Source organism: Balaenoptera ricei, chromosome 20 (assembly GCF_028023285.1).
Source record: "Balaenoptera ricei isolate mBalRic1 chromosome 20, mBalRic1.hap2, whole genome shotgun sequence".
Taxonomy (NCBI): Eukaryota; Metazoa; Chordata; class Mammalia; order Artiodactyla; family Balaenopteridae; genus Balaenoptera; species Balaenoptera ricei.
In genome coordinates, this window is record NC_082658.1 from 1,955,223 (window position 1) to 1,979,174 (window position 23,952).

General features: G+C 48.4%; 2 protein-coding genes across 3 annotated transcripts in view; one reads left to right on the plus strand and one right to left on the minus strand.

The window, feature by feature from the left end:
- Positions 1-23,952, plus strand: part of ARSG (arylsulfatase G) — a 116,146-nt gene that overhangs the window by 13,040 nt on the left and 79,154 nt on the right. The gene's annotated exons all lie outside the window — the stretch shown is intronic.
- SLC16A6 (solute carrier family 16 member 6) lies at positions 513-15,922 on the minus strand. The gene is made up of 6 exons (XM_059908531.1): positions 15,861-15,922; positions 8,250-8,488; positions 5,789-5,932; positions 4,827-4,955; positions 1,945-2,760; positions 513-763 (listed from the first exon to the last, which is right to left on the minus strand). Exons 1-6 carry the CDS (start codon positions 15,905-15,907, stop codon positions 513-515), a joined length of 1,626 nt encoding a protein of 541 aa, XP_059764514.1. The 5' UTR covers positions 15,908-15,922.

Here is a 23,952-nt window from a genome sequence, read left to right on the forward strand (position 1 = left end):
TTTGTTAATGGAAACCTCAGTATTTTTCAAAGGGTTTTAAACAATTTGTTCATATTTCTGAAAATGAGAAATGTTTTAAATGATGTAAGATTCTTTTTTTTTTTTTTTTTTGGAATGGCCAAGTTCATTTCAATGGCCTTGGCCATATGTCCTTTTCCAAGATAGTAGTTTATCACATGTGAGAGCTCTTAAAACCACTTTGCCAATTCATGTCACTCTTTTAAAACCGGAATGCGAACCCGAGAGTCCTGTGCATCTTCGTATTGCTACTGAATACAGCCAGGTTGATGTACGGAAAGGGTGTTCAGTGGTTTTTGTTTTGGCTTAAAAAACAAGCGAAAAGGAAAACTTACAAGAAAAAAAAGAAGGATGTTGGTAGTGGTGTTCACGCATACATTCCCTTTAGAGTGTAGTCTGGAAAGCGGGTGGGTGGTCCACGTCTCTGCTGCCCTGGGTCCCCTGTCCCCCACCCTCTGCAGCCCCCAGGGAGGCTGGTGTGAATGACAAGCGTGTCACACGGGCTCCGTTTTCATAGGCGCTCTGTGCTCAGTCTTCCCCAGGTCCATTTCAAGAAAGTCTTCTGGGATGTCTTGTAAAGCTTTCGCACGGTGACTCTCGGCCTTCCCTTCCCCGGCTCGGGGCCGGCGGCACAGCCCCCTTTTACAGGGTCTCACGAGGGCGAGGCACACAGCGGCCACCAGCATCCCAGCCGCGCAGGAGTAGAAGGCTCTGCTGTAGATCCTGCTCTGGTCCACCAGCAGCCCTGCGGGAGCATCGGCACGTTAGCCACGAAGACCTCACCCCCCGGCTCCCCCAGACTCAGCCACTTCTCAGGCTCTCTGCCTTCCTTGTTCTGTCTGGGGTTTTTTTGTTTTTTTTTTTTTAAGAAAAAAACACGTGGAAGGTAGGAGTCTTTTCTAGACGGGAGAGAAGACGTAGACAAACATACAGCCTACTTAGCACCTGAGAAAATTCTGTCACTCAGATGTTCTTCGTGGGCTGATCTGTCCTAGTTGACAATCTAAAACTTGGGAACGGTGAGATGCCCACTTCTTTGGAAAGCTGACATCCTCTCCTAAGAGGAAAGAGCTCTATTATTTTCACTCGAGTTCACTTCAGGTATCTTTTCACATGGAGTAAGATTTCTAATCACAATAACCTCAAGGACTTATTTCAGGGCTAAGATGTAAAACAAACCTATGTCCTTCCTACAGGGAAATATTCTGTAGTGATGAGTGAAGTTCTCTGCAGAGTGCAGCTCTAGGTTCAGTTCCCTAAAACCCCTCCCTAGAAGGGAAGCTGGCTTACGGAAGACCCTTGGTTCTGTTATCCCAAAAGTCAGGGTAATGAGGTCAGAAATCCAAGTGTTCCCCCCGCCAAGCATTTTTCAAGGCCAACTGGTAGAAAAAGCCCGGGCAGCTTGGTCTGCAGACCCAGGTTCTAATCCTGACTTGGTCACTGATTTACCATTGGGCTGTAGGCTGACATTCTCTGGCTTTCACTTTCCTCATATTTAAGTCAAGAGAGGTGGCTCGGGTAATCTCTATCCCAACACCTCTAAAATTCTCTGCAAGTATAAAAATCAATAGTTTTTTTCTTCATTCGACTCAAATAGGAAGCTGGCATTAATAAAAGGACAGCATCCTACAGGTGGAATCTAAACTGTGACACAGATGAACTCATCTACGAAACAGAAACAGACTCATAGACTTGTGGTTGAGAGAACAGACTTGTGGTTGCCAAGGGGGAGGGGGATGGGGGAGGGATGGAGTGGGAGTTTGGGGTGAGCAGGTGCAAACTCTTAGATACAGGACGGACAAACAACAAGCTCCTCCTGTAGAGCACAGGGAAGTATATTCAATATCCTGGGATACACCATCATGGAAAAGTAAAGTATTGTAAAAGGATAGCAGACAAGGGTTTTACTTTGTGTATTTAACTTACCTGCAAGGGGCGGTCCAGCCAGTCCCGCGATGCTCTGGAAGAAGACGTAGACGCCAGCCGCTGAAGACATCTTCTCGATTCCCACGACGTCGTCCTCAGCGAGCAGTGGGATGTGGGTCCCCGCCACCGTCCCGACCATAATCCCGGAAAACACGCTGCAGGACATGAGACCCCAGAATTCAGTGGCAAAAGTGAAGGCGAACAGGGACACAGTCAGTAAGACGACGCAGATGAGCTCGATGTAGATCTTGCGGATGGGCTCTCTGTTCAGGACCAGCCCAGCCCCGATCCTCCCGAACACTTCTGCGATCGCCATCGCGGACAATAAGAGAGCAGCGCGGTCCCGGTCCAGGCCCAGACTGAGGCCCAAGGGGATGATGTACAAGGACGGGGCGAAGAACCCCAGGGTGACGAAGAGACCGAAAAACGCGTAGCAGATAAAACTTTTCTCTTTCAAAACGGAGAAGTCCAGCAGCGGGGCCTTCTGGCGGCCGGGCGTGCAGCCGGGCTGGCCCAGGATCTGCTGCAGGTCGGCCGTGGGCTCGAGCTCTACGGTCGTGTGACCAGGCACGCTTTTAGGTGAGGTAGTTAGTTCTACTCCTGAGTCAATGGAATCTATCGAGGTGCGGGTTTTCTCGTTCTCAAGCATGTATTGCGCTTCTTTCCGATTTTCGTGGGCGGTGGTTTTGGGGGTCCCGGGTCCTCTGATGATGATGGGTCTGAGCAGCGCCCCGCAGACCACGAGGTTGAGCTGCAGGAGGCCCACGAAGAGGAGGCTGTACCTCCAGCCGATGGTCTCCTTCAGGGCCGTGATGGCTTGGGTGGGCAGGAGCGAAGGAGAAAGAAAAGCCAAGGTCAGAAACGAACTCCAGACCCGGGGGTGGGGGGAGTGGGGGGGGGAGAAGAGCGAGAAGAAACGCGGACTGGGAAACAGGTAAACAAAAGTTACTCGGCCGTGGGAATGCAGTCGACAGGCACTACCCTTTCTTCTAGGTTTGGGGGCTGTTAGGACTCGAGAAGGAGGAAGGTGCGTAAGGATGAGTAGAGATACACGTTTTCAGCCCAGGCCTCTGAAAGAGCTCTGGTGGGTGCCTTCCGCCAGGCAGAGACTCAAGAGATGAACTAAGTCCGTGACCCACGTCGAGGTTCGGCAGACAGCCGTCTGCGGGCCAAATCCAACCCCCGCTGCCTGTTCTGGATGATAAACCTTGACTAGAACACAGCCGAGATCATTCTTTAATGTCGTCTACGGCTGCTTCTGTGCTGTCACCGCAGAGATGAGTGGATCCGACAAGGACTTGTCCATGAGGCCTGAAATATTTCTTCTCTGGCCTCTTCAAAATAGAATTTCCACCCTCTGAGCTAGATCGTTCTCCATCCACTCCTTCAACCCTTAGTAGTAACAGATGAAGGAGAAGATAAACTAAGAATCTAAAAGCTCATAGGATTATCCTGGAATTAAGACACTTATTTTGTGGATACAGTACAGTCCTGTGCAGTAACTATATTGCTACAGTTCTCCGCTTTCTACTTTGTGGAATGTTCTAACTACCTTCCTGCCAGCCCAGAGGCAGCCCGGAGGGGAGGACTGGACCCTGGCTGGGGTCCTCTGGGGGTTGAGGGGTGTCAGGCCAAAGGGGGCTTCAAGCCCCCTAGTGACAATAGGATAATGCAGGCCCCACGAGACCTTCAGGAATTTTCGTCATCATCCCACAGAGGTGAAATGATGTTCATTAGAATTTCATTTCACTAGATTCTCATTCTCTGAGAGCTGACAGTCAGGTATAAGAGACATGGTAAGTTGGTTCCCTAGAAAGAAGATCAGCTTAACAAGACAGCCCCGAATTCCGGGGCAGGGGGTCTCCATTTACCTTTGTAGCATGCTTTGCTCACACCTCTTTTCCCCCTGTTAATATGGAAAGCTCAGAATTGCAAAGTCTTTCAGGCTTGGGTATTTCAAAGTGCTTTCCCCGCCTCTGGCAATGATCGGTCTGCTCTTCTTTTCTCCAATTCACGTTCCTTGAGTGCCTGCCTACCAGGTGCCAGGGATGTGCTAGGGAACAAAGCCGACCTAGATGCAGTTTCTACCTTCAGGGCGTTCACACGCCACTGATTCTCCCCTCAATGTTTTGTTCTGAAAAATTTCAAACGGACGGAAAAGTGCGAAGAATGATACCTGCCTGCCTGCCCGCACTTCAGTGAATTTCAACAGTTAACATTTTCCTCTGTCTGCCTATTTATAGGCAAGCATACATTAATTTTTCTGAACTATCTGAAAAGCTTCAGACATGACATGTCACCCCGAAATACTACTACACGTATCTCCTTTGAACAAATCTGCCGTGATCCACTGACACATTCACCAAGAAACGGCAGAGTAAGAGGTTAATCTGTCTCCAAGGTGATTTGTCTACCACTGGCTAGTGAAATTCACAGGTTCTCGTTAAGATAGGGAAATAAACCAGGGATAAAAATCTCCCTGTGAGATTATCCACACACGGTTAACGAAAGGGACTTTACTAGCACAATTTAAAGCCGCAGTGAATATGGCTCTTTTGACCAAGGAGAGAAATAGAATAATAGGAACAATCCGAAATCATTAAATCATCTATTTTGGAATGGCTGTTTCAAGCCTTACCACTGAATATGTGCCATTGTATATTCCTATTTATGTAAACTTGGACCAGTATGAAAATGTTTGAATTCCTAAAATCGGGGTTAGGGAAGACAGATCCTGAAAATGTGCTGGAGAAGAGAAGACAATTAACCTTTCCTTCTGCACGCAGTCGAAGCTGTCAATCTATTAACTGACGGTTGGCAAAAGTTAGTGTAGCAAGAAGAGCTAGTTCACGTGAACACGTAGACCGTAGTCATCCACTTACCTGGTGCAAAAGCAAACATAGCGAAACATTCTCCTGTAGAAGCAACAGCCGTGACCACAGAGCGTCTTCTGTCAAAGTACTGTGACAGAATGGTGACAGTTGGGAGAAAGCTAAAGCAGTATCCCAGACCTGTGATGGAAAGTCAAAAACGATAGAAAGGACCACATCCTCATTGATGCTAGAAGAATGCATTCAAAGATCTGGGATTTTTGTGTTCATATTTAAAATGATAAGTTCTGGGAGCCCAGAAATTCATTCTGGAAAATAGTGCTGGAGCAAAAAAAAAAAAAAAAAAAAAACAGGTTTCATCAGAGGTCTGGGGAAACTGCAAGAGCTGTTTTGGAAAGCTAGGAGTTAAAAAAACAAACAAACCTGTTTTCTTTTTTTTTTCCCCTACTTTTCTGCAATTTTTTCCCCCCAAATTTATATAATCCACAATGGACAGAACTCTTATCGAATATAGTTTTTATACATGACTTCTATTTGGAAATAAATGAGTTTTGGTATGTGTAGAAATATATGAAAAGATTTAAAGTGTTTCGAAAGGGAAAAAAGTTTTCTCAGACCCCTAAGAATAAGTCCAGCACAGACCCCTCCCCTACAGCTCAGGATCCTCACAGCCCGACTTGGGAAATCTCAGCTAAAGAAATTCAAACCTTACTTTGTGAAAATGATGTCTTTTGGCTGCAAACTATCACAAAAGAGAAGTTCTCTTTCTCATTGGTAAATATTAAAAAAAAAAAAAAAATCAGAAAGTCCTGGGCATTGAGAAGAGGTTCCCAGGGGAATACCTGGAGCCCATACAGCCCAGTTCAAAACGACTGAGCTGGGACGTTATTAATTTTAAAGAAAAAAAGAGAAAGGGAGAAAGAAATACACTTTGGATTTGATTCCCTCCCCCCCCCCCCTTGTTCTAGAAGCTAAGTCTCTGGAGAATGAGGGAGCCCAGGAGAAGTGCTTACCAGAGATGATGCCGATGGCAATGTACATATGGTAGACCTTCTGTGAGAAGGAGGCGATCACCATGCCCACGCTGACCAGCAGCCCCCCGACCATCACCACCAGACGGTGTCCAAACCCAATGCTCAGGACAGTGGACACAGGAGCTGCAGAAAGAGCAAAACGGGGTCTCAGCTCCCAGAGGCAAAAGGCTTAGCCTCCCTAGGACTCCTTTTTTAAAAAAATTTTTTAGCATCTTTATTGGAGTTTAATTGCTTTACAATGGTGTGTTAGTTTCTGCTGTATAACAGAGTGAATCAGCTCTACATATACCCTAAGATTCCATCTTGTTTAATTTTACATTTTCTAACGTTTAGTGAAGTGTAGTTGGTTTACCACGTTGTGTTAGTTTCGGGCGTACAGCCGAGTGATTCAGTTATACATACGTGTATATACACTCGTGTTTTAAAAATATTCTTTTCCCGTATGGTTTATCCCAGGATGTGGAATGCAGTTCCCTGTGCTACACAGTGGGGCCTTGCTGTTTCTCCATCCTGTATACACTCATTGGCACCTGCTCACCCCACCCTCCCTCCCCATCCCTCCCCCTCCCCCTTGGGAACCACACGTCTGTTCTCTGTGTCCGTGAGTCCATGGTAAGATTCCATCTTTTAAGCCTTGAACATGGAGGTGATGATGTAAGATACAGAATACATTTTGTGCAATGGTTCCTTAAGTCAGTTCAGGACTTATTTTACTATTTGCACAAGCTGGACAATATATTTTGGGGGCTCCTTGAAGAGAAATCAAGAGTCATAGTATAAAACATATCTTTCGTCTCCGATGAAAGATTTTGACTCACCAGGAGCCCCTATAAAATTGGATATGCATTAAATTTATGTTATTCTGTAATAAAAATGGGCTTTTCCTGTGATTGTACGAGGCTTTTTTTTTTTTTTCTTTCTATACTCGCTGCTTTGGATTTTTTTTTAAAAGGCTCCGTTTAGGGTCAAATTCCAGCTAAGTTCCATTTGACTTTTTTGCAAATGGTATGAAAGTATGGTGAATTCTGTTATGCATACCAAAAGGAGGCTAGCTATGGGATAGATAGTTCAAAGTGGCTGATGAATTACAATTGGCGTAGCTTCTGTGCTCTGTATCCTCCAGGACATTTAAATCTGGAAGATGAGCTTCCTAGTTAGATGCTACTTAGGTTCCCACTGATACCGCCTTGAGTACAATGAGATAAGGGAACCCTCCAGAGTTGGGGGGAGGAAGAATTTTGTTGGGGTTGGTGCATACCTATCTCTTATGTGAGTTGAATGTAAACTAATATATTAATATAGCGAATAATGAAATCACTAGGATCATTTTTAGGCAGTGTGTAGACTCAAGGCATTAATGACTAGAATAACAGCATGAAGAACAATTATCTTCTGGTATAATAGTATTAGCTGGAAATTTCTTGTTGACTATATTATCTTTGGTTAGAAAACGGCTAAAAGTTCAGCTTTGGGATTTTCGTTTTATTTTGGTTACCAAATGTAAAATTTTGGTTCTAATTCATGTAAGTTATCTTTCCATGAAAGTAAACATCCTGCCAATTAAGAAATTAAGTATCTTAATACTCAAACCGGAACTAGGAGTACTTCCATGAACCGTGTAGGAGAGAGTATCAGGGCTAACGGGAGAAATTCTGACTTTACCCGGTAGCAAAGAACAATGGAGCTACCTTTGTGAGACAGTATAGGGCTGAAAACTAAGTACCTTTAAAGACAGGCTTAGAAAACTTCAGAGGCAATGGTTCCATGACAGGATATTAGGGTAAAGTTAGGGAAGCTGAAGTTCAGCCCCGTTAACTGTCAGCGGTAAGTTCAATGGCCTTGCTTTCTCAGAAGACCCTGGCGCGGCCCCTGACAGATGGATGAACCGTCATGAGACCTCAGAGATGTGTTGAATTAGGTCTGAATGGGACCAAGTGAAAATTAGAATGTTAAGAATTATACTACAACCCCATTCATCTGATGCTGTTGGATCTGGGAGCTGGGCACACTGATTAGCCAGTGAAGTCCTTTAGGGAAACAGGTGTTTGGAATTCAGAATATCCTCTCTGGACAATATGGGTAGTTTTCCCATATACCCTTTTACACCTTCCATCTTTCTTCTTCATGTAGCCACATTTTCATGTTCCCAACCTGTTTCCTCAGCTTGTTTTTACGAGACCAGGACCCAGGATGCCAAGAACTTTTAATGCTGCTTCTTTAGGAAATGACCACATTCCCATTGAACCGGGGTTTGCTATTGTCCTCAAAATAATCTACAGTATCCTAAGAGAGTGCATACAGTAGGTGTTTAACACATGTGCATTAAATGAAGGCAGTCAAGTCTGGCAAGCAGACTTTTTCCTTCAGCGCCTCTTACATAATTAGGCAGACTGAAAGAGGCATATGCTTATATAGCTCTTAAGCTGGAAGATGTACTAACCTGTAAATGTTAAGACAAACACACAAATGGATATTATCCATGAGATCCTGCTATTGGATTCATCAAAACTGTCCATTAAGTCATTGAAGAAGACACCAAATGACTTGATGATGCCATAGGTGAAGACTTCAACGAAGAAAAAAGAAACAGCTACCACCCAGCCCCATCCTCCATCAGGCACTTGAGTATAAACATTGGCTCTGGAACAAAGCTGTGATTTCTTTTGGGTCATTCTTAATCTAAAAGAAAAAGTTAAAAAAAAAAAAATTAGACCAGCAATGGCATGAGGGTGGATGATTCTAATACTCAACATAACAGATGAGAACTACTTACTACATTTCTTAGGTTGATGAATATTTAAATCATGTGCAGTTAGTATAAAGTCTTTGAATAATAGTATCTATCTATCTATACATCTATGTCATCTTTTATCTATCATCACATTTATATCATTATCTGTCTCTGTCATCTATCATTTTATCTATCCATCTTATCTATCTATCTATCTATCTAATGAACTAACTATGTTTGTATTGTATATGGAGCCCCTAAAGATTCTGGGAAGGAAGACTTCCAAGCTATGGCAGTTAAATGGAAAAACTAACCAAAAAAAAACATAAAGAATCTGGGCAGAATATTTAGAGGCACTTTGGAGGACAAAGAATGGCCACCAGACCAAGGATCAGTGCTGACCTTGAACCTGAAGACAAGTTAGGTAAAGGAAGATTGAATTGACCGTAAGGAATGTGGATCAGAAATGAAGCCTAGGGCTTCCCTGGTGGCGCAGTGGTTGAGAATCTGCCTGCTAATGCAGGGGACACGGGTTCGAGCCCTGGTCTGGGAAGATCCCACATGCCACGGAGTAACTAGGCCCGTGAGCCACAATTACTGAGCCTGCGCGTCTGGAGCCTGTGCTCCGCAACAAGAGAGGCCGCGATGGTGAGAGGCCCGTGCACTGCGATGAAGAGTGGTCCCCGCTTGCCGCAACTAGAGAAAGCCCTCGCACAGAAACGAAGACCCAACACAGCCAAAAATAAATAAATAAAAATAAATTAAAAAAAAAAAAAAAAAAGAAATGAAGCCTAGGAAGAGAGAGGCTCAGAGGCCACCTTGCAGGGGGCAGCTAAGTGCTGGAGACGTCCTGCATCTCTGCTTGATGCCCCTGGTCATTCAGACCATCCTACTTCCTACTCAGCAACATTCTGATTATGGTCTGGAGTCCCATATGGCTGTACCTACGGGAACGGAATGTGGCTACAAATTAAAATTTGGGGATTCTGTCTTCAGGGTGTTGGTTTAGCATGAATGAGTTCCTCAAAGTCAGTCACCACGTGGTGTATGAGAAATGGAATTTCTCCACACAGGACCAGTACTCTAGGATATAGTGACCAAATAAGGCACTACCAATTTGCGGGGTCTGGACAGCCAGGGAACTTAAACCAAGTTACTCCTGACCTCGCTATGCTTTTCCATTCAGGTTGCAACAAACATCAGAACATCAGATCCCTGTGCCGTATTGCCACTAAGGGGAAACAATATTTAACACTGGAGGCAGGGTCGTTTAAGGCTTCTGCGGCGGGCTTAAGCGCATAAAACGCGGACATTTTCAAAGCCTCTGCAATTACATACACTTTGAAATAGTGATGTGTGTTTTTAACCCAACTAAAAATTAATACCTATAAATAACAAATGAGTCTGTGGTCTCCGCGCTCTTAATGGCAATGCACCTTGAGTTTAAGAATTCTCTACGATTATGCAGTTGTATCCAGGTGAACTTTCAGGATGCGTGCGTGGCCTAGCCGCGAGTTGTCGTGCTCACATACTAAGGCAGGTTTTATTGAAAATGGAGAGCAATTGAGAAATAACAGGACAAAACCTCATCTAGCCAGTAGACTTTCCAGTTTCTGATACGGGGATCCAGTATTCGGAATCTGCTCTGGGAATCTTACAAAGCAGCAAATCTGACCTAATTTCATATTGTTCAGCCTATTGATAGCATGGTAGCCTAGTACTCTGAAAGGACTGTATACTCACTTTTTACTCTCTGTTGGCTATTTGGTTGCATAAATAGGGCATAAGATGCTTTAAGACGCTATGCTCCCTGCAGCAAAGGCCTCTGCATTTTGATGTGTGTCAACGTGTCATGCCTGAGAGCTGAGGGCAAAGGTGGGAAGAGCACTTAAGTGGCTCTGGGTGTAGGGTAACAATTACACACCAGTTTGTCATTCATGTTCCCAACACGGAAAGCGGCTGATTTAACACGGGAACCCCGAGCCCTCCAGCAGCTGAGGTTTTCCCAAGTCCCCTCCTCCGTTAAGACTTTCAAAGTTTGCTCCCAAGATGAGGCAGCTGGGGCAGAGGAGCTGACAACGGTAGTGGGCTTAAGATTGAGAAGGAAAAAAAAAAAAGTACATGCCGGTGTTGGCTTTGGAACCGTGTTCAGCCCTAGGGAGCGGGGTAGGAGGGAAGGAGGGGGAGGGCGGGGGGGAGTCCACAGCTCAGGTCACCCTCCCATCTCGCCGCCCCTACTGGGCCACTCCTTTGAGCTTCGCCTTGGAAGCCCAAGACTCCTTCACTGGTCTCTCAACTGTCTGGTACGATTAGTCTTTCTGAAATGCTACATTTTTCTGCTCGGACTTTTTCAGTGGCTTTCCTCTTTCTGAAGGACAGAATCCACGAGCTCAGCTTGACTTTCAAAGTCCTTCCTAATTGGGAGCCCCTGCCCCCCACGGATCTCGGCAGCCTTCATTCTTCCTGCTCTGTCACTTGCCTGGCCAGCCACCTTGCCTGTGGCCATGCCCCTTCCCAAGGCTGGAGGCCCCCCTCCAGCTGGCGCCCATGAGGGCCTGCTCCGTCACACCCTCCTGCTCTACAGGCTTCCTCTGATCCGCTCAACCAACCGAAGGAGCCCTTGTCACGTGACAGGCACCCTTTAATAACGGGGTACTGTTTACTTGCATGCGTTTATCCTATTTGCTCAGTTAAATTGTAAGCTCACGGAAAACAAATCTGGGGCCTATTTCTCTTTGCATCCCTTCCCCCCCGCCCCAGGTACCTTGCACACAGCTTTAATTAATTCTTTCCAACAAAGTAACTGCTGGGTGCCAGGGCCTACGCTAGGGGGGACAGTGAAAATAGAGAGATGGCCTCTGCCTCCATGGATGAAATTGTTTGTTGATGATAATGATAAGGAACCTTAAGACTGAAATCCCATCACATTTTAAAACCATTCAGCCATGTCCTCCCGGAGCTCAGGACATTTCTGACAAGCAGTGGCGACTAAGTCCAAGGCCACATTGGCACGATCTGACGCAGAACGGTGCCCATAAGATCTTAGCATTTTAAGAGAGGGCTCGGGGCCAACCTGAATAAAAACACATTGGGCTAAAATTGATAAAGGCCCCAAAGAGACAAACAGAAGCCCTCTCTAGCCTAAAATCACTGCAGGACCAAGACACAGAATCTTTCTGTTGGGTTGCATTTTAGAGGATCAAGACTAGACTGCAGTTTTTGTACAAAGACGAGGTTTCCTACTATCAGAAGGCCCTGGGTGAGGCCAGCGCCTCAGTTCTGGTGATGGGTGCCCATCTCTCTCTTTCTTTGCCTGTTGCCGTTGGTGGTTTGAATGTGCAAGATGGGTGGGGCTGGAGGCCCCGGGGTGGGTGGAGTTAGAATTACAGAATGTTACAACCAAAATGGGATTTGGAGCCCATCTGGGTCCATCTCCTCTTTGTAAAATCCCACTCATTTTGCAAAATGGGGAAACCGACCCCCAAAGAGGGGAAGGGACTGGACCGAAATGGTCCAGCATCTGATCTCCTGTCTCCCCGGGGCCCCGCTGTATTAGGATGCAGAACAACATTCTGAAGCCCAGGGAGGGGACGTTTCCTATAGAGATTGTGAGGACTCTTTCACCACGTCACTGTGTGACCCGGAGAAAGTCACTGCACCTCTCTGGGCCAGAGTGCCTCACTCGTCAAATGAAGAGGTTGGCTTTGGGAATCCTTAAAGCTCCCCCAGCTTTGGCAGCTGACACTTCGGTATTCAGCACTGAGTTCTCAACCACCTGATTGCTCAGGTTAAACCTACTGGCCCAAGGAGAGCTGGGAGCCGGGAAGAAAGTGCAAGTGCCAGGTGGTTCTTGCAGACGTGGGTGTAAAGGAGCCGGACGTTGGTTAGATCCGATCTAGGACAGCTGGCTCGAAGATGGCAGCTGTCTGACTGCTTTCCTTCTGTTTACTCTCTGAGCTCCTTCTGGGTGTTCCAATTCCTTTGTTTCTTTAAACTTTACATCTGGGCTACTCCCCTGGAGCTAGATCCAAATATAACTCTCACCTGCATTCTTAGGTTTGGGGAGGACAGCTTTTTTATTGTTTTACTGGGATCATCATAAAAGAAAGATGACACCCCAGAACCTACTGATACTCCCAAGTTTACGCCTTCATCATCCTAAAGCATCCTATGCCCTGGTATATTGAGCTTTGAAGATCACAATACAGAATGATAATAGAAGAACCAGGTTTCTGTAACATAGGGTTGAGGACGCCTTGCACACAGGGCAGTCGGCAGCTCTTTCCAGACCCAGTGCCTGGCAGTGTGTCTGGCACATAGTATGTGCTCAATAAAAGTTCACTAAACAAAGTATTCGTCTTGGGGCGCTCCTGAAGCAATGCACGGCTCTAGCCTCCTAAAACCCAGTCGTCAAGTGAGGAAGTCCCTGCTTGCAGAATAAATCCTTCCCCTGGACTCTTTCCTTTCTGCCATCCCCTCAGCAGGCCGACTGGCTTAACTAACGGGTTGGCCTCTACAAACGAAAGAGAGAAAGGCCTGTGGCTTCAAAGGCTCTAAGAATTCCAGAACATGGAAATAATCTGTTTTGGTTTTATGGGCATGTGAATTTCTCTGACGTGACGGGATGGGATATTCGTTTTACTGTGTGGGGATATAGCCAAGCGAGGAGCGACCCCACAGCCTTGGGAGAATCACCTTGCTCCTTGATTTTCAGTGTCAAGAGGTGAACAAGGGAGTTGAACTAGACGGAGGTGATCTCAGATCTCTGCCTGCCCTAAAAATCTACATTTCTCTGATAGCCTTTGACCCCCACTTGCTCCAAGTTACCCTTTCATCTTTCTCAATTCATTTTTGAGTCCTTTGACGCAAGGTCCACAGGTCTGTCTTCGTGAGGCCCTTGTGCGTTATTTGTTGAATCTCTATTTACCATTAACTGGCTGCACCCTCATGGGGAAATGACTTTGTTCCTGAGTTTCATCCACTACGAGCAGGGGTGAGACACGGAGGTCTGGAGGGTGAAATGCTGCGACTCGGAGCGGGGGTTCCTGGCAACCGTGTCGCCTTCCCCCTAATGTTCTCCCAAAGGAAGCAGAACGGACAAAATGCACTGGGTCGTTTGGAGTGACTTCCTATGAGCATTTGGTTGTCTAATCTTAAATAAACGAGAATCCTGCCAAGGCTTGGGAATCTGCTGTAGCTGGGACTCCCTCTGCGATTTGATTTCTTGAGAAAAGCTGTCCCCTGGAGGCACGAAGGACGCAAAATACTGGACTGTGATAGACCGTCAGCGTGCCAGTCCAGGGTCAGGTCAGAGCAGGGTTCAAAACGCAGGCTCTGGGTGGGCAGCGGTGGCAGCTGCTGGTGTGGCTGGTGTGAACAAAGCCTCAGCGAGCCACTGCCAATCGCCATTCTTCTTAAAGGCGTAGCCTGGAGAACAGCTTTCGACAAGTTGTTTCCAGCCCTAGTTGTCAAAACCAGTCTGTATTTAGGTGAAGCTCACTTCAGTTCTCTATTTTAAAAAAACAAAACAAAAAACAAAACCCCCAAACCTAACCTGGACGGCAGCCTCAGCTGCTCTGAATCCCTGGAGAGCACCGATTCACCCCCCCTTTTACAAGATCGTGATGTAGAAACCTAACCCCTCATTTAAGTGTCGTCCTCAGGAGTTCCACCGAGCAAAGTCCTTTTTGGGAAACCACAGAAGGAAAACTCAGGGTTGGTGGTTCTCATAGAGAAGGAGCTTTTCCACTTGGCTGCACTGTTTATATACATACTGGAACTATCTTGGACACTCTTAATGATGAGAAGAGGTATTTCTGTATCCACCAGGCAGGATGTATTGTTGATCGCCCCCCCCCCCCCGCCCAGTGACAGGGACTGGTGCTTGGACATGGGCAGATGCATCACTTCGAGATCTCTGCATAGCACTTGGGATTGTTTTTGCAAACAAGACCCTCCACCCAATCCACTTAGTATGATTTGCAAAATAATAAGATTACCGAGAAATCCCATTCCCCGGGGTAGAAACCGTCTCCTTTGAGAAAGAGCTGGCTTGGTGTGTCTATAACCGAGCAAACAAAACCAGCTTCCAGGATGACAAGGTGTCATTGCTTGCTCTTCCCCGCTTGGCTCCGGGGAGCTTTTCTCTAAGACTGACGCCCCCCGTGTTTGGTGACATGTTACATGCCACCTAACAAACTTCTATCACCTGTCTGCTGGGAGAGTGTGGCGGTCTAGTTTAAAAAAGAAACAGAAGGAAATAACCCATTTCCTCTGCAAAACCATCCTCCCTGGCCACAGCGCCGCTCAGCTACCCGGGCGCTTTCCCGTGGTTGGCAGCCCTGGGAACCTTGGAAGTTGAGCGGGACCAGCCGTCAGCCGCTGACGGCCCTGACGGTCAAGGTGGACGAGCTGCTCTCGGCGGGGACATGCCTGCCTCCCCGTCGGCCGCCCCGGGTGCGTGTGTCAGGCGTGGGGAGGCCGGGAACCCCGCTTTCCCTGGCGCTGTCTGCGGGGTCGCCCTGCGCGCGCGCGCGCGCGAGCCTGGGGACGGTACCTCTGACATTTCGCTCCTGTGACGCGCGGGCAACTTCATGCGGAAAATCCATGCAGGGGGCTCACCGCGGCGCCCCCCTCGCCCGACAGCCCGGAGCCCCTCGCCTGGGCCGGGGGGCACCCAAAGGCCAAACCTGCCTTTACGTGTTTTCCGGACACCGACTGTACCCGGGCCACCGACAGGCAACTCTCGGCTGCCCGCACTGGTGAGAGCGCGCCATCCCGGTGGACCCGGGCATTCCCAACTGTCAGAGAAGATTCGGGGAAATAACCTATCCAAAATGTTAAGCAGTTAAGTGGTTTCCTCTTCCTCCCTCCAACCTACCCCCCCACCAGCCCCCAAAAGCTCCCAACATAGCTTAAAAAAAAAAAAACCACCCACACCCCACCATCAAACTTTTAAACATGTAAAATGATAAAACCAACTCACCAAGTTAGAAGGGAAGAGAATAAACCCCAAAAGGCTCCCAATAAGGCGGAGGCCAGGCCGCCCCCTCCTTATAAGCCGCTCGGGAACACGAGAGAGGATTAACCCCTTAGGGCGTGGGCCCGAGCCTAGGGCAAGTTGGCTCCGGCGGGCGAGCCCCGGGCGCCCGCCCCGCCGCGCCCGGCTCCGGCCCCCCGCCCGCTCCCGCGCCTCGGGCCCCCGCGCCGCGCCCCCCGCCCCCCTCCCCGCCGCCCGCGCCGCGCCGCGCCGCGCCTATAGCCGTGCGTGCCGCCGTCCGCGCCCCGGCCCCGCGTCGCTGCCTATCGCTTATCCTATACCGGCTGCAGCCGGTCTCCGCCGGCCTCGGGGGCGCGCCGCCGACCATGTGCTGCGAGCGCGGAGCGCCGCCAAGGAGGGGGCCGGCCCGGCGTGCGCGCGCCGGCCCACGTGGACGAGGCCGTGCCGGGCCCGCGCCCGCCCAGGGCCCGGGTCGCGGGTCACGGAAGGTAACGGCCTCGCCGTGCCAGACCCCAGACCGGCCGTGGGGTCCCGTGGGGCCGCCCCCCACCCGCCCCGGCCCCGCGCATCCTGGCGCGCCTGGCCCGACCGGACCCAGGCGCTCGGCCGCACTGTAAGCGGGGCGCGCCGGCACCCACTCTGCGGACACGTCCGGCCGGACGTGCGGGGTCCCCGGGCCGCCTCCCTTCCCGCCGGCCCCGCCCGCGCCCGGAGGGCTTGGGCTCCCGGCTGCGGCGGCTCTGCGCCCGCCCCGGGCAGAACAGGTTCCTTCCAGTTCGGGTGTGAGCTGCGCGCGCAGCGCCGCGGACCCCGAGTTCCTCCTCTCGTGCCCGCTTCCCCCGATTTCGTCAACTCGCGCACCCCAGCGGTTTCCCTTGGGGGGGGGGTGTGGGCCCTAGGAAGCTCGCGGCCGGCTGCCACGGGCGCTTTGCTTTCCCCCCTTTGCTGCAGAAGCGACAGCATCGCGTTGCGCGCGAGGGATGTGGGCGAGCAGCCGGGCTGAGTCAGCATCCCCGGCCCGGGGCGCGCGCGCATCCTCCCCGCCAAGCGGGAGGCGACGTCCACACGGGTGCCAGGCTGCAGAACTCGCGGGGAGCTCCGGTGGGCGAGGGACCCGGACGTCGAGGGGGTGCGTGCCCCTCGTCCCGGAGTCCCGGACCCCAGGGTCACAGGGGGCTCAGCAGATGATGCTCGGGAACCTCAGTAAGGAGCTCGTCACGGGGACAAAGCCGTGTGTCGGGTCCCAGGCGTTTCGGAGCCCGCGGGGGCACAGACTCGCCCGCCTGGTGTCCACCTCACGTCCCCAGGGCCTCTTTGAGAACTGCTCGGAAGCAGAAAGCCTTATTCTCCGCGTCCCCCTGCCGACTCTGGCACCAGCCGCTCCCTGCATTGGGTTCGGAGAATGTGCTTCTGATGTGAGAAACTCGGGAGAGCCTACTTTGGGGGGTGCGTGTACGGAGGGTCGCCACCGGGAGGAGTCGGCGGTCTGAATCATAACAAAAAGCCCTTTGCGGTCGCTGCCTGATTTCTCCCGTGATTTTGGCATCGGGTCTACTGGGTTAAGTGCCATTTTGTGCTGTTAACAAGCTCTGGCGTGGGTTAGGGGAGCAGGTGTGTTGGCGCAGAGTGCCTGCTTACGACCGGGACGGTACAGCCGGGGGCCACTGATGAGCTTTGCAACCTTGCCCGAGAAACCTAACCTCCTGGAGCATGAATTTCCAAATCTCTAAAATGGGGACAATCATGGTATTCCCAGAATCAAAGGATTTAATTGATGATGCCAGTGAAGGACGGATCACAGCGACTGGCGTTGTGTATGGTACGCCCTGACTAGCCAGTAGCTCTTATTGTTACTGCTGTTTGTGGCTTTCCAAGTCCAACAGCTGACTGCAGCACACATCCTGCACGCGGTCCTTTTTCGAGCTGTTCTTCCAGGACTCCACACGTAATGAAATTTAGAATGTGACTTTAACCACCGGCATGAAAGCACTTAATGCTAAAATAGGAATGCCTGTAAATATAATCTTCCATGTTTAGGATCTTACAGTGCCTTGGGACCTGTCCCTGCTCTGAGTGTGGAAATGTCATATTTAACATGACACAGCACATTACTGTATTGAGATCTGCTTAGGAACCTAGGTGTGCAGTCCATTAATTATAGCTGAGTGACTCCAAGCAAGTCACCAAAGATCTTGGTGCTTCAGCTTCTTGGTTTTAAAAATTAGACAGATAATGCAGAAAGCCCTAGGGGTGAATGAACGTTTGGGAAAGTCGCATCTGAGTGTTTGACCAGGTGAGATGAGTAGCTGTTGGAGGAGCATGGCTGTAGTGATAATAACAATAATAATGTAATGCTATTTTATTCATATTAATTGTACCTATTAGTATTTTTTTTTGCATTTTTGCTTTGTTCCCTGTATTAGGTGCCGTTCATGTGATCTAATTTTAAGCCCATCAGCAACCTTCTACAGTTGACACTCATCTCCATTTTACAGATTGGAAAAGTTGAGGCACAGAGCACGGAAGGGATTTCCCCCAAGGTTCAGACACACTGGCTCTTTTTGCAACTGAGAGCTCTTCCAAGTATGACATTTGCCACCTGCGTTTGGATAACAGCAAGCTGTCTGGAAACCCAACCTCTGTCCAGTCTTGCCAGCCACAAAGCAGTGACATTTGTCCACCGTGGTTAGAGGCTGGCTTCACCTTGTTCCCTGAATCCTAGTGAGACCAAGTGTGAAAACCCCTGTTTTTCTCTCTCTTCAAGGGAAAGCAAAGGAGGGAAAGCAAGGCATTACCATGCTAATCAATTACCTCCCCCCCCCCAAAAAAAAGAAAAACAAAACTAACTCTGTTTAGTTCTAAATACGAACAAAAGGACCTTTACAATCTAGAGTACAGAACCAGAAAAATCAGGAAATTAAGTTCAGGGTTCAGCTCCCCTCTTAGCCTCTTCTCTTGTATCTGTCGCAACCCAAGTGGCGGCAGAGCCCCTAGGGCCCTTCGTTTACAGGGGGCAAGGCTATAATGATGCCTTTAGAAAGTCCCACAACATCTCTGGAAATCGTTGGCTCCCGAGAACTGTCCCCACTGCTGTCTCTTTTCTAGCCCTCCTGTTTTGGCTCATTTGCATGAGAACAGATTCCTTTGTGCAAACTTGGCCTGCCTGGTCTCTGTGGACGTTCTGAGTCCTTCTAGTCTTCATGTTGGGTTGCTAGGCAGATATGACCCTGGCTTGCAAATAAGCTCCCTGCATTTACCAGCCCGTGAGAACTTCAACTTGGGGTAAGTAGGCTGAAAGGCATCTTGTCTGGAGCTCAGGGAAGTATAAGCCTGCTTTTAAGGGCTGGGTCTTCAGAGCAGCCAAGGAAGAGGGGGAGCCCTGGAGGGGCTTGTAGGGAGGCCTGGACGGCCTGCCCACCTGCCCACTCTCCTCCTTCCCTGTCTCTGCACCACGTGCCTGTCTTACCATGAGTATTCGATGAACTCAAACTCCTGCTTTAAAACTTTAATATCTGCTTCTCCGGACAGCACAGAACTTCACAGACTTTTCCCTCTAGGAATCCTGACTTTCGAGGCGGAGGTGCTGGGTTTATCTCGAGGTTTATAGGATTTCCCCCAACCCTGACATTTGATGGTTTGAGGGAAGGCAGGGCCCTTCAAACAGAAATGCATGTTTTGGGGAGAATTTGAAGATTTCCCAAGGGGAAAATCTGTTCTGAGGCACAGTTTTGGGGGAATCACTTTTCAGAACATCAGCTCTTTCTTGAAGCTGATTTGTCTGAGAACCCACCATGGGGCAGGCCCGCTGTTGCTTTATTCCTGCCTGGTGGGCCTTCTCTTGCTTAGCCAGAGCCAAGATCTCACTAGGGTGCCCTGCTCTAGCTGTAAACACCTCTGGGGGGAAGATCAAAATATTATGTCAGGGAAAGCTCCTTTCTTCAAGTCAATATGTCCCATCTCCCAAGTGCATCTTGTTAAAGATGCATTTCCAAGAAAGTTACCTTGTGCCTAATAATAATTTGTCAAAATTTATAATATATGTTGTTTGATTATCAACGATTACTTACAGTAGTAATGATAGTGGCTCGATCCAGAAGGGATTTTTTTTTTTTTTTTTTACACTTGGAGCAAAGCATAAGCAATTAAATTTCAATTTCTACACAAAGTCTGTGTTCCAGAAAAGTAGGATAAGGTAATTCAGTACTTCTGAACATAAAGTTCTAGTATATTGAGATAGAATGGAAATACAGTTTTGAAAAAAAGAGAGAAATGATAGAAAATTTCCAACCTAATGAGAACTCTTCTCAAGTAATTTTTGAATGAATGATGGTGAGAATTCCCTGACGGTCCAGTGGTTAGGACTCGGCGCTTTCACTGCTGGGGCCTGGATTCAATCCCTTGGATTGGGGAACTAATCCCTTGGTCGGGGAACTAAGATCCTGCAATTGCTCTGGTGTTTATAGGACATTGGATACATTGAAAAGCGTGGTTTAATAGTTTTGTTATAAAAGTCAACATTTATGGATACAGTTGAAGTGATAACTTTTGCAGCTATTTAGAATTGGGATGAAACAATGAAGGTAACTTAACACTGTGAGGGTTTTAGGGGCTGAATGTTTGTGCCCCTCACCATTCAGATGTTGAAGCCCCTCCCCCTCCCCCCTCCCTCTTGCAATGTGACAGTATCTGGAGGTGGGGCCTTTGGGAGGAATTAGGGTTAGATTAGGTCATGAGGGTGGGGCCCATATGATGGAATTCTTGCCCTTATAAGAAGAGGAAGAGAGAGAAATCTGTCTGTCTCTCTGTGTCTCTCTCTGTGAGCACACACTGAGGAAAGGCCATGTGAAGGTGCAGTGAGAAGACAGCCATCTACAAGCCAGGAAGGGAGCCCTCACTAGCACCTGACCGTGCCGGCACCCTGATCTCAGACTTGTGGCCACCAGAACCAGGAGAAAATACATTCCTGTTTTTTAAGCCACCCGGTCTATGGTATTTTGCTATGGCAGCTTGAGTTAATACAGAAGGGGTTTTTTGTTTTTCCAGATTCTTTTAGAGGCTACCCAAGCAGAAACATCTGCAGGCCAATGAGGAGGATCCACGTTAGTACGAGGACAAGAAAGATGTGGTTCCCTGCCCTCCCGGATAAGTTCTCCCTGGAGAGAGAAAACAAACCCAGGAGTCACCATAGCGGGCTGTGAAAGGCAAGCGAGGGGGCTGTGTCATTGAGAGGTTTGGTGGAAGATGCTGTAAGTGGTAAGGTGCACGTGAACATGGACTCCAAGGCCCGACTGGAACCCCAGGTCTGCCCTGGTAGCTGTGTCACCTTTGGGCGAATTAACCTCTCTCTACCTCAGTCTGCTCATCCGTGAAAGGGGGATGGTAATAATAATAATACCTCCCTCAGAGGGTAGTTGTGTGGGGAGCTTAGTGCTGTGTTGCTACGTTAACTGAATTAACCTGTGTAAGGGGCTGGGGGCGTTGAGGAAGACGGAGCTCGGTGGGCCTAGAACGGGTAGGAAAGATCTTGCAAGCACTGGCAAGGCGGAGGGGTGAAGGGTGAAGAGAATGAGAGGAAGGTGGTAGTGGGGGGGAGAGCATGCTGGTTTTGGGGACAGGGAGGTCACATCCCCACCCAGGGTACCAGGGGCCTCTGGTGATCTGAATTCTCTCACGTCTGGTTACCATTCTGGGCAGTGTTGATGTCTCACTGTGTGCATTGCGTTCACTCTGGAGTCACTTTTACTTGGATGTCAACACTGGTATTTGTCCTTTTTTGTCCTCATTGTTTACTGCTCCTGTAGTTTTGTCATCTTCTCGCTGCTTATAAAGAAAAAAAGTGAGAGAACAGTGGCCTTGAGGAGGCCTCTATAAATGATCTCAAGCCTGTTGCAAAAGTCCTAAAAACAGAACAAAACAAAAATTAAAATTCTCGGAACCAAGTAATTTTAATCACATTGCTTTCAGGAACAAATACATGTCATATTAGACTCTTATGGCACGGTTGTGAGTCATGAAGTTTTGGAAAGTGCTGGGTGTGGGACCACTGGGTTTTGTCCCCAACCAAATCAGGCTTCCTTTGGATAATTGTTGAAGTCCCACCCATCATGTTCCTCAAAGTCCAAGGAATGAAAACCTGCTCTCCTGCTATGTTTCTTGCCTAAAGGGAGATGCTGGCTTTCCCCATCTTGTCTAAACATGCACAGCCGGTCTGGCTGCCCCCTGGAACAGGACACACTGTTAAGCTGCTATTTTAACCCTGTCAGAGCAGCGCATCCGTGCATTTCCAGGCGGCTAGCGGGATGAGGCAAAGAAGCTAGACGGATGCTCCAGGACTGTGTTAGGGGTTTGAGGCAAGGAGGGACCCTGCCCTGCCGTGGTCGGTGGAGGGCTCTGGCCTCTGTGTTGAGCTCAAATGCTTAGTAGGGATCCGGGGCGGGGCTGGGTACAGGGAACATCCATCCATCCTTCCATCCCACGTCCATCGCTCCTCTGTCCGGACAGCCTCTGCTCATACAGCCCACTCATGCGCACTGGCAAGTGCAGTAGTTTCCCAGGCCACAAAGCCACACCTCGGAGGATGTGGTCCATACTCTCAAAGTGTTTACTCTCTAGTTTAGGAGAGAGGACACATATGTGATTATCACCTAAAGCAGCACCTCAGCAAGGGCGCTTTTGCAAGTGAGAATCTCAGAGGCAGGGGAACTGAGAAAGGTCATCTGAATTTAGGGAAGTGATGAGATGAAGCTGGGTTTTCAGGGTGGAATGGAGGCTCGGCCGTAGTGGTTCAGGTCAGATGCACTCATTTGGCAAATATGGGTTGAACACTTCCTGGGTTGGGTAACCCAGAATTATGCAGTGTGTGAAACAGATAGACATCCCTGCCCTCATGGAATTCACATCTTCGAGTTGTGGTGTTTTCTTGTTGGAGCAGTTAGCTCAGTGTCATGGACAGATAATCCTTTTGGATGTTTCTGATATTAAAATGTAATTCCCACTTTCTTTTTTAAAAAAATTTTATGGGAGTATAGTTGATTTACAATGTTGTGTTAGTTTCAGATGTACAGCAAAGTGAATCTGTTATACATATACATATATCTGTTCTTTTTCGGATTCTTTTCCCATATAGGCCATTACAGAGTATTGAGTAGAGTTCCCTGTGCTGTACAGTAGGTCCTTATTAGTTATCTATTTTATATATAGTAGTGTGTATATGTCAATCCCAATCTCCCAATTTATCCCTTCCCCTGTTACCCTGGTAACCATAAGTTTGTTTTCTACATGTGTGACTCTATTTCTGTGTTATAGGTAAGTTCATTTGTACCCTTTTTTTTTTAGATTCCACATATAAGCGATATCATGTGGTATTTGTCTTTCTCTGTCTGGCTTACTTCACACAGTATGACAATCTCTAGGTCCATCCATGTGGCTGCAAATGGTATTACGTAATTCCCACTTTCAATTGGCATCATCAGCAAAGGACGATTTCCCTCACAGCCCCTCTACATCTTGACCTCGTACTGTTACGTTGTCCAAAACCAGATTTGCTGGTAGGCAGTGTACTCCAAGGACCATGCTAGGTGTCACCAGAGTCTGCCCGGGACAGAAGGACCCAGCTCAGGTTTTCCCAAAACAGCACCGACAACCATGGGATTGTGTGACCAGGAACTATAGTTTGGAGCTTTGGAAATGCAAATCAGGATGACTCTTCACTTTCCCTTTGGCCTTGTTGTAACCATAGTGTTTGTATCTTTTACCTTTTCTGGGTTCAGAATCCAACAGCCAAGAATGCTGACAGACAGTTATGACAAAGACTCAGCCAATAGCTGCAGGGAGTCTGGTTTCACCGTCTATACTCGGAATAGTTTTGCTTAATATTAATTGTAGTAACGCTTTGGCTTTGCATGGTACTTTTTCAGAGTATTCTCATGTTTGTTATCTCTTTATCCTCAAGCCATTTGAGAGAGGGGAGAATAATAGTCCACATCTCTGAGCGCTTATTGGGAGCAGGCACTCGTGCTGGGTTATTTCATCCTCATGTTGGGTTTGGGGTGGAGGAGCTCTTCTATGGCTCTGTTCTTCAGGTAAGTGGGGAAGCAGAGGCCCAGAGAAATTCCATAACCGATCCAAAGTCACGGAGCTAGGAAATGACTCTTCTGGATCCTGGAGACATATTCTTCTGCAGACAGGCCATCACATCCCCAAAGCCAATTCTCCAAAAGGCAGATTTGCCAAGTAACTACTTCACTTAATTGAGCATTTTTTTTTCTGGCCAGACCACGTGGCTTGCGGGATCTTAGTTCCCCGACTAGGGATCGAACCCCGGCCCATGGCAGTGAGAGCACAGAGTCCTAACCACTGGACCGCTGGACTGCCAGGGAATTCCCTGAATTAAGCATTTTTTTCCCCCAAGTT

Bases quoted from the DNA above. Each gene is read 5' to 3' on its own strand.
- SLC16A6 (XM_059908531.1), bottom strand. From the start codon at position 15,907: ATGGTCGGCGGCGCGCCCCCGAGGCCGGCGGAGACCGGCTGCAGCCG. The intron at 8,489-15,860 runs GTATAGGATAAG...TTTTTCTTTTAG, and splicing joins GCGGAGACCGGCTGCAGCCG to ATTAAGAATGACCCAAAAGA. The intron at 2,761-4,826 runs GTAAGTGGATGA...TGCCCACCCAAG, and splicing joins TATGTTTGCTTTTGCACCAG to CCATCACGGCCCTGAAGGAG.